Raw genomic sequence first — 9,815 nt, forward strand, 5'->3', positions numbered from 1 at the left:
AGCCCTGATTTGTCTTATTTTAAGTCAACTTTGATATTGACCAATAAATGTCGCTATTACTAGCTGCTCATTGTCTAACCTCAGAATGTGTAGATTGATACTCAATGTACGATATGTTCAACAGCCAATGAAATGCCCTGTTCGACAGCCAATGAAATGCCATGTTCGACAGCCAATGAAATGTTCTGTAGTGGGTTTGATTCCAGAATAAACGAACTCACTTACGTTTTCCTCTTGCTCATTGGACCAGTCAATATCACAGAATGGGTGAAAATGAACCTCATCATCAAAAGGTGTATAACCGGTAAAGTTGTTGGTATTTTCAATGGGACATCCACTCCAATGACAACCGTGTTGGTAACCCATATGATTTAACACCCTGATTTAAAAAATATATATATATAATAGATTGATCTATATCATTCAGACAAAATCTCTCAAGTATTTGTAGTTTTATTCCAAGTATGAGTTAAGTATTAAAACATGGTCACAATGCGGACACGTTGGTTATATTCTCCATAGCCTTACTATCTCTACAGCCTTACTATCTCTACAGCCTTACTATCTCTACAACCTTACTATCTCTACAACCTTACTATCTCTACAGCCTTACTTTCTCTACAACCTTACTATCTCTACAGCCTTATTTTCTCTACAGCCTCGCTTTCTCTATAGCCTTACTTTCTCTGCAGCCTGGCTTTATAACTTTCAAGTTGTTTCTATGGACATAAATTTTAGACAGTGTAACATGTACATGTATATTTTCAGGAACCGGTATTAGTATTGATGACGTTTATCTCTCGATATCAGGGTGGCTTCAAACCTCACATTCTGACACCGTTGAGGGCAGAGTTTCAAAGGCGGGAATAAAGTAACATTATTCGTCAAGTAACATTTATATACATATGCTGTGTGATTTGCATATGTAGTCTTTTAAAATAACGTCATCAAAAGCTGTGACTTACAAGTCAGCCATTACCCAGACGCCCTTCTCGTGACATGTTGTTATCAAATCTTTTAAATCTTGAGTTGTTCCAAAATTTGGGTTTACTTCGTAGAGATTCTTTGGCCAATACCCATGGAAACCTAGTTCTGTGTTTTCAACAAATGGTGAAATCCAAATTGCATTTGCACCTGTTAAGATAAAAATACGGCCAACATACCAGTGAGTGTGAGACGAAAACACGGACAGATAATCTGCATATCTATCATCATCATCATCATCATCATCATCATCATCATCATCATCATCATCATCATCATCATCATCATCATCATCATCACTATCATCACTGTCGAAGTCACCACCACCACCACCACCACCACCACCACCACCACCACCACCCCCATCACCACCACCACCACCACCACCACCATCATCATCATCATCATCATCATCATCATCATCATCACTATCATCACTGTCGAAGTCACCACCACCACCACCACCACCACCATCACCACCACCACCACCACCACCACCACCACCACCACCATCATCATCATCATCATCATCATCATCATCATCATCATCATCATCATCATCATTATCATCATCATCGTCATCGCCATCACCATCACCATCACCATCACCATCACCATAGCTACAACAAACAACGATAACACTTTACTTCAGAGATTACACCGTACTAGTATTTGCACATACCTAGACCTGTGATGTAATCTAGATTATTTTCAATTCCTTTGAAGGTACCTCCACAGTATTCATATAACTCAGCACACTCCTGATCTGGAGATTGATCAGTGTGGGCAAACCTGTCAGTCAAGATCTGAAATAAAAATGTAATCAGTAAGTGTGATGTGATGAGGTTGAAATTGAAAAATGTCAAGGTAATTTCTGTAGAGTAAAGCTTATTAAAATACAGTTAGTCTAGAGACTTGGCCATCTCTTTGATAGTGTCGTTCGATCGCCAGTAGTAACAACATTAACAAGGCGCCCCAAAGTTTTTACAATAACAGGATTGTCTTCTGAAACCAGCTAACCGCTCTCATATTCTTGTGTTGAAAATAACACTGATACAGGCCCCTCTGTGTAGGTATCAACATAAACATTATATTTTTTTGAGACAGGTTTATAAGAAAATAAACAGCGGGAAAAATACGAAATATATATGTTGTATGTTTTTACACGCTTTTTGTATATACTTTTGTCTTTCTTTTTTCTTCTTCTTAGGCTATCTCATTTAAGATAGGGGTGTGCTGTTGCGTTCTTTTTCTTCTTCTTAGGCTATCTCATTTAAGATAGGGGTGTGCTGTTGCGTTCTTTTTTTTTCTTCCGAAATAAAATTTGATCATGCAAATGGAAAGAGAAGTTATACAAACACTGTTTGGCGCTATCGTCATATACCGCAGCACTGGGCAACAGTTAGGTCAAAGGTGAGACAACTTGTCACAAACAATCGACGGTAGCTTAGATAGGTGACAAATAATCGATGAAGTCACACAGTTTGAGTGCTATAAAACGTTCAGTATTTGAATCCGAGATACGAGTAAGTGGCCACAGTCAACAAACCTACAAATACCTATACATATATAGATCATGTAGATATGCACTGTTTACGTAGAGTTTCAAGTTTTGACAACCTAGTGGTCAAAACTCCATGGATCCTGACACGGTACAGTTCTACTAAATGTTGCTGATAGCTCTATCTAGTCGTACAGTGCAGTGTCTAGTCTGTTACTGTACAGAACGCGTCAGGTGGCTATACACATTCAGTCCATCATTGCCTATCCAACTTTTAGCAGTGATTTAAAAGTAGCAACATCGGGTGCTTAGTTAGCAATTTTTAAAATAAATATTTCGACTTAATTGTTTGCCAGTTTTGGTTCCTCATCGATCATTTCCCCTGCATTATCCCATAATATCTTCAGCTATTCACGACTCGAAATAAATGAAGACCTGCCTACTTTGCTGGGTATCGGACAATCTGATCAAAATATATACATGTTGTGGGGACCCGGCTCGATTGCTTTATTTACTCTCATTCCCTTCGTATATTGTCGTTAATTGTTTTGGATTCTGTTGTTCTGGGAGTGAGTGGTTTCCCCATAAGATCATAATTATAAAGGAAGGCGCTTACTCCCAGAACAACAGAATCCAAAACAAATGACAATATACGAAGGAAAGAGAGGCAATCAAAGAGTCGTATTACCTCAACATATCTTAATCAGATTGAATCTCAGATGCGATGTTGGCTGTCATATATAACTATATATCAAATATAACAATAGTCCTGTCAAAACTATCATAATTCACCTGGGTTATTTTAAGCTCTTAAATAATATGTTCATCTATCTCCCCCCCCCCCCCGCCTCACCTTTGATTGTTTAATTGTATTCACATTGCTTCGAAATGACGTCAGTTTTCTTGACAACTACAGTATTTGTTATTAAGTAGAGAATCCCCTGGTACCAAGACCTTACAGGGTGTGAGGGCATGGTCAGTACTGTAATGTGTTCAAAATACATACGTTTTGACTGACTGTAAAGCTGCACTTCTTGTTGATAGTAAACTGTTAATAACAAAATGCAATGTTAGCATTGAAGAATACGTATAATATGTCTGATTTTAGTCCTGCCTGCAGACGGTGCATGGGTCTAGATTACTGACATGACCCTCGGCACCGGCTAAGGAAGGGACGACTTACTCCGTATGCAAGCAGAACTCGTCTGATTTATATTAATGCAAATATAACCGGTTGTTTAAGTTGGCATAGATATCTAAGAAATTGGGTGGTGAAAAAAATCTCTAGTCGAGTTGTCGTAATGCAGCCGGGATGATTTGTATTTACATACACACAAAGTTTATTACTTTGTTACACAAAAGGAGATGATATTAGCACAATAAAATGTTAAAGGTCGTTAAAAGCATACTAAGTGACATATACTTACTTGGTAAATTACACGCGTTTTCCATTCTTCTGGTGTCTTCGAGAAGGCGAGAGGACATAATCCGAGGAATAGAAGATACTTCCACATGATTTGTGAAGCCGTTGTCTTTCAGTACAAACTAATTGTTCCCACGGTGGGTACTACTTGAAGGAACCGGTCTCGTATAACACGAGACAATACGCATGCGTAATATATATTGTTTATGAGATGATAACGTCATGACAGAGTGGCACAACCCCTCTCAACTTATCAACAACTTCATAAAAGTCATATATTTTTAAATAGAATATGAGCACTCTACATTCAACCAGCAACTTTACTGTGACTTTTTTTATAAGAAAATTAAAGTTGGGTTAACGTGAGTTTCTTTAATTCAAATCTCAAGGCATGTATTGGGTTGATGATATTGGGTTTGTAAAGTCGTCACTTAAATAATTGTATCTATTTACTTGAAAAGTCAATAAAAAGCTGAAATCTCTCGTGATTGCGAAAGCTCGCGTGACAGATCGCATGATGTAGAATTGTTTAGTTATTTTTGCAGGTCCCTAAGTATATATCAATTATTGTGATCGGCAAATATATGTCAGAGATTTACGACTAGTCTTTACTTCTACAGAATTTGAAAGATGTCAACAAAAATAAAGCATACATCGGAATCAGAAACAGAAACAAAGGAACAATTATGGACCCACGATCAAGTCAAAGATTTGATTACTAAAAATGATACAAAGGGGAGCAATATGATAATGACTTACCACTTTGAAATGAAACGACTTTCATCAATGAACTAATGGTAAAGTCTAGTAAATGCGACGACGACATCCACAACTTCTTATTTTTCACCATTATTGATTCAGGACTTGTAAATGTGCAGTTAACTTCACATTGCATCATTTCTTCAAGTTACATAAGCAGCCTTCATACCAACTGCCTCACTTGTTCTTTCTATAATAAAGCAATGAGTGGTGAAATAATAACGATGATTGAAGCATAGACAGTGGAGGGACCCTCCACTGTCTATGATTGAAGTAGGTTCGTCGTTGAGGGCTCCGACCTATCCCCCACCCCACCATGGCCACCGGGGGAGAGGGGGGCTTTCTAGGGTAATAATTGTATGTACTGTAGAGTGGCATTTAAAGGAATTTTCACTTGATATATAATTTATGGTATATTTCGCCATAGCAATGATAATAACAATACCAAATGTAGTTAGTTTTTATATAGCGATATCCCAATCGGTGAAGCGCTTCACAATTAATTACTAGCATTGCCCATACCACTGACAACAACCGTGTATTGTGAGTCAGCAATTGCAAACGCCCTCACAAATTGTAAGCAAAAAAAAGAAGGTGCAGTGGCGTTGGTCGTTGGTGAACACGTACGTTGGCTGCGCTGCCGTGTCAGACTGAACTCGACCTTTTACCCATGTCGATTGGAACGCGAGATTGCTACGGTACGGTGTAGTCTCTTCACAACGGCGAATGCGAACACACTAACACTTACACAGTATTAGGGAAGGCGATGCGCCAGTGCTGACCACAAGTCGGCGCACTCATTTATTACTACAGGTGAAAGCAGGATACATGACATAGTGAATACGTGCATAAACAAATCATGATCGTCAAAAGCACTCTCATTCTTGTCTTTCTTGTTGCCATAGCTACTGTGGAAAGTAAACGAATAGTGAATTTAAAGGATTGCGGTAAGTACTAGTGTAGTTATACTTTTAGTGAATATTTTTACTGTTACTTAAAAGTAAACGGAGTGGCCATTGACAGGTATGACCTTGTAATGATCTCGGTTTTGGCATGAATATTGTTCCATTGTCTACTTATGCTAAAAAAAACCCGCAAAAAACGGCACCTCGGTATATCGAATCTGAAAACTTTGAAAATATGAAGGACCACTTTATAAATCTACGTGTATTTCCAATGATTTAGCGTGATAATATTTAGGTTATGTTTGAGCGAATCGACAAGAGGATCACGCGTGTACTCAGACATACTCATTACATTGGCTACTATATATGTGACGGTTACGGGTCATTTCGCCCCATTCAACTATTGAACTCCCCACATTGTCAACCCCGTGCTAACTCGTTCTCATTTCAACTCGCCCCAATTTCAATGCATCGGATTTCTGCGCTGAATGTTTATTATATTTTACAATATCCGTTAACATCAAAGGTCTGGTTTCTTACCAATACAATTATCTGCTGAGTTTTGTAACACCAATTATTAAGAACAAATATATTAAGAACATCAAGTTAACAGTTCATGATCTACGTATTTGACAGGACATCCCAGTTATGATAACGAACCTCGCATATAGTTTTGTCGGGTCATCTACAATGTAACTGTTACATTATCATGTTCCGAAATCTAGACAAAGATAAACAAAGTCCGTTAGTTTCTGGAATGACAATACATGAGGATTTACCCGCTAGTATAAATGGTATATTGTCTTTAGGAGAGAGTTCATGACCTGGTGAAGTTTAATAATGATTTTTGCTATTTATCGTTTGTGCATTTCATGGGTACCGGGTGTGTGTCTGTTTGCCTGTGTGTGTGTGTGTGTGTGTGTGTGTGTGTGTGTGTGTGTGTGTGTGTGTGTGTGTGTGCGTGCGTGCGTGCGTGCATGCATGCATGTATTGTAGGTAAATGTCTATACATGTGTATGTATTCAAGAAAATTTATTCGAAAGAAATGGGAGTATAGATGAGTGGTTGTTATCATATGAGTTATATTTTCCAGATAGTCTATTTTTAAGAATATATTTATTTTATTTTAGCTTCTGGTCCACCTGGTAAAGGAGCTATTAAATCACTCGACTTGACGCCATGTGTTGCAGAGCCATGCAAATTTAAGAAGGGTATTAACGCAACGGTTACCGTAGATTTCATTGCAGGTATCATATCAATCAACATTTACAATTGAATCCTTTTTGGGGTAATGTCAGTATCTGTGTACAGATAAACGTGATACATTACTCTACTGCATTGTCGTAAACCATACCCTCTTTTACGGCAACTCCAATACATTGTCGTAAACCATACCCTCTTTTACGGCAACGTCCAATGCACTGTCGTAAACCATACCTTTTTTACGGCAACTTCCAATGCATTGTCGTAAACATACCCTCTTTTACGGCAACGACCAATGCATTGTCGTAAACAATACCCTCTTTTACGGCAACGTTAGCCAGAATGCTCTACTGATACCAAACCTAAAAAGGTCCAAGAGACAAAATATGAAAACCATGATGTAGATAATCATTGAACCTTTATGAGAAGATGGAGAGCTCTGATAAGCCTGATAGCAAACAAACATGACCTCATCTATTTGATTACAGTTGTGAAGCAGACAACATATACTGTTTCAACCTTGTTCTTTGTCCTTTGGACCTATCATTAAATTTAACAGATTTAACATTGATATAAGCAGTGATGTGGATAAAACTTTGTTTGTAATGGCGGACAAACAATAACTGGCTTTACCCTATATTACTTATCATGATGGAATCGTTTACGCTGTCTAGTCTCAAGTATAACTGATAAAACTCATTTTCATCTTCTGTATATCTTTATTCAACCACAATCAGAGCATAATTACCATTACAACATCCGCAGTGTTGGCTAAACTTATTTGCAAATGTATATAATACGCGTCTCAAGTTTACAAAACCCTGACAATTTATAGTGAAAAACCAGATAGGTGACGACTGCACATTACGACCTCGTACCGGGTAGCCAGGAACACGCACTTATACATAGTTTTTATGTTTCATCCTACGGGTAGGTGAAAATGCCACTGCGGCAAAAGGTGCAGTGACTGGTATCATTGCAGACGTACCAGTGCCGTTTCCACTTCCCCATCCAAATGCATGTGGGGAGAGTCTTAAGTGTCCTTTGAGTGAAGGTGTTGCTTACCGATACGTTGCAATACTTCCTGTTAAAGACTACTATCCTACGGTTAGTACTTATCATTCCACTCGTAGGAATCATAATCATTCTAAGAGGAAGCTTTTATGAATCAAGTTTGTCTGTCTGTCTGTCTGTCTGTCTGTCTGTCTGTCTGTCTGTCTGTCTATCTGTTTGTTTGTCTGCCTGTCAGACTGACTGACTGTCTGTCTGCCTGTTTGAGTGTCCGTCCGTCCGTCTGACTGACTGACTGACTGTCTGTCTGTGTGTATGTGAGTGCGTGCATGCACGCGTCTGTCTGTCTGTCTGTCTGTCTGTCTGTCTGTCTGTCCGTCTGTCTGTCTTCATTTATTTAAATCATAAAGGTATTGGTTGTTCAGTTGTTAGACTAATATATCTCTTGTAAGTTAAAGCGTCTATGTTTAAACTTTGTTCACATTGAGTGATTGGTTATTTAAATGATGAATTGAATAAGTGTGAATGAATTTGTTGATAACTTATTCCCAAAATATAACCACAATTTTTTTTTAAATTTACAGTTGGAAGTAGTTGTACAATGGGAACTTCAAGACGAAAAAGACAAAGACTTGTTTTGTTTTCAAGTGCCAATATCAATCGTTTGAAAGTAGAATATGTACGAACATAGGATTTTACTCCATAAAGCCATATTTATGGGTACAATGACGAATTAATCCGTCGACAGTTTAATTTTTTTTATGACTAGAAATGTTATTTTCCAACTACAAGTGAATCAAAGAATTTGGAATTCTTAATTATCTTGTTTGTTTTTCTTGTATTCTTTTTGAAATTAAACTCTAGCCATTCCCCTCAAGTTCCCAATTAGCGCGCGCCCACTACAACGACCCCCCCACCCCACACACAGAATATTAGCAGTGACAAGAACTAATTATTTCCGCTGTTAGTATATGCAAGGCAACTCAATATTAAGTACATCTGAAGTATAGTGCATGCAATGGATTTAGTTATACAAGTTCTCACTCCTGGAATAAGATGTACGCGCCCATATAGGAGGAAACTACAAGATTGACTCACAAATTAAATCCATAAACACTGATAAACTTACTGGTACTTTGGTTTATATCAGAAGAGGTGCTGCCTTATTCTTTAGTTCGGTCTTACTTAATTCTATATTTCTTATAAACCTATATTTCTTCAAATTGGCGCTCCTCGACGCCCTCTACGGCGGGATTAGAAATACAGTTAGAACGTCACCCGTTTGTCAGAGGGAAACCCCCTTAATAGATTCTCTCTCTCATGATATGACATGAATTGATTACTGAATTGTGGTCACTGAAAATGGGTTGACCTAACAGCAAAGGATCTAACAACAAACACGGCAATATCCCAAGACTATATTTTATTATAACTGCCGACAAATCAACGAACTTGAACAGCAGAACTGAATTAATCAGTAAATGCCGGCACGCTAACAAGTTCTTACTTAAGGTAGGAGATGTCAAATTCGAATTACGTCAACGACGCAACTTTCGGCGCAGACTGAAACGGGCGCTGTTGTCAACATTCGAACGCGAAACAAACCCGTGTCTGGAAGTGAAGTGAAGTGTTATAATTATGTTTTCCGATCGCTGTACGTACTCTTGAATTGAAGATTTAGGGTGAACGGAAGGTAATTTCGTATGAGTTTCAGAAGTCCTTATGAAGAAAATCAGCTTTACTACCATGACTTAAAGAGGAACTGTCTTATAAAATTATACTTGATGAAATGTATGAACAACCACGCTCCCTATATTGCCGGTCAAGCAAAACATTGACGTGCGAAACAGAAAAGTTGGAGTCGGCCATATTAAAAAGATAACACCACGCCCGGTGTCTGACGCTAGAATTACACGAGTTCGCGAACTATTGCACGATTAACCGTAACGTCTGAATACATCCAAGATATTTTACGTGAGATACCCCCAGGTCATAAATGTTTGCTTCTACACAAGTCATCCAAGTTGAG

The 9,815-nt window shown here is 38.2% G+C and overlaps 2 protein-coding genes across 2 annotated transcripts in view; one reads left to right on the plus strand and one right to left on the minus strand.

The window, feature by feature from the left end:
• LOC144453089 (uncharacterized) overlaps positions 1 to 3,999 on the minus strand; it is an 8,054-nt gene extending 4,055 nt beyond the window's left edge. Inside the window, exons 1-4 of the mRNA XM_078144366.1 lie at positions 3,913 to 3,999; positions 1,667 to 1,790; positions 966 to 1,134; positions 226 to 379 (exon numbers count right to left, since the gene is read on the minus strand). Of these exons, the coding sequence (XP_078000492.1) occupies positions 226 to 379; positions 966 to 1,134; positions 1,667 to 1,790; positions 3,913 to 3,999 (534 nt within the window). The remainder of the gene's footprint in view (positions 1 to 225; positions 380 to 965; positions 1,135 to 1,666; positions 1,791 to 3,912) is intronic.
• Positions 4,000 to 5,345: 1,346 nt separating this feature from the next.
• On the plus strand, positions 5,346 to 8,512 carry LOC144453080 (NPC intracellular cholesterol transporter 2-like). Its single transcript, XM_078144357.1, has 4 exons — positions 5,346 to 5,614; positions 6,703 to 6,819; positions 7,710 to 7,882; positions 8,371 to 8,512. Exons 1-4 carry the CDS (start codon positions 5,527 to 5,529, stop codon positions 8,452 to 8,454), a joined length of 462 nt encoding a protein of 153 aa, XP_078000483.1. The 5' UTR covers positions 5,346 to 5,526; the 3' UTR covers positions 8,455 to 8,512.
• The last annotated feature ends 1,303 nt before the right edge of the window (positions 8,513 to 9,815 follow it).

This window comes from Glandiceps talaboti, chromosome 23, assembly GCF_964340395.1.
Source record: "Glandiceps talaboti chromosome 23, keGlaTala1.1, whole genome shotgun sequence".
Taxonomy (NCBI): Eukaryota; Metazoa; Hemichordata; class Enteropneusta; family Spengelidae; genus Glandiceps; species Glandiceps talaboti.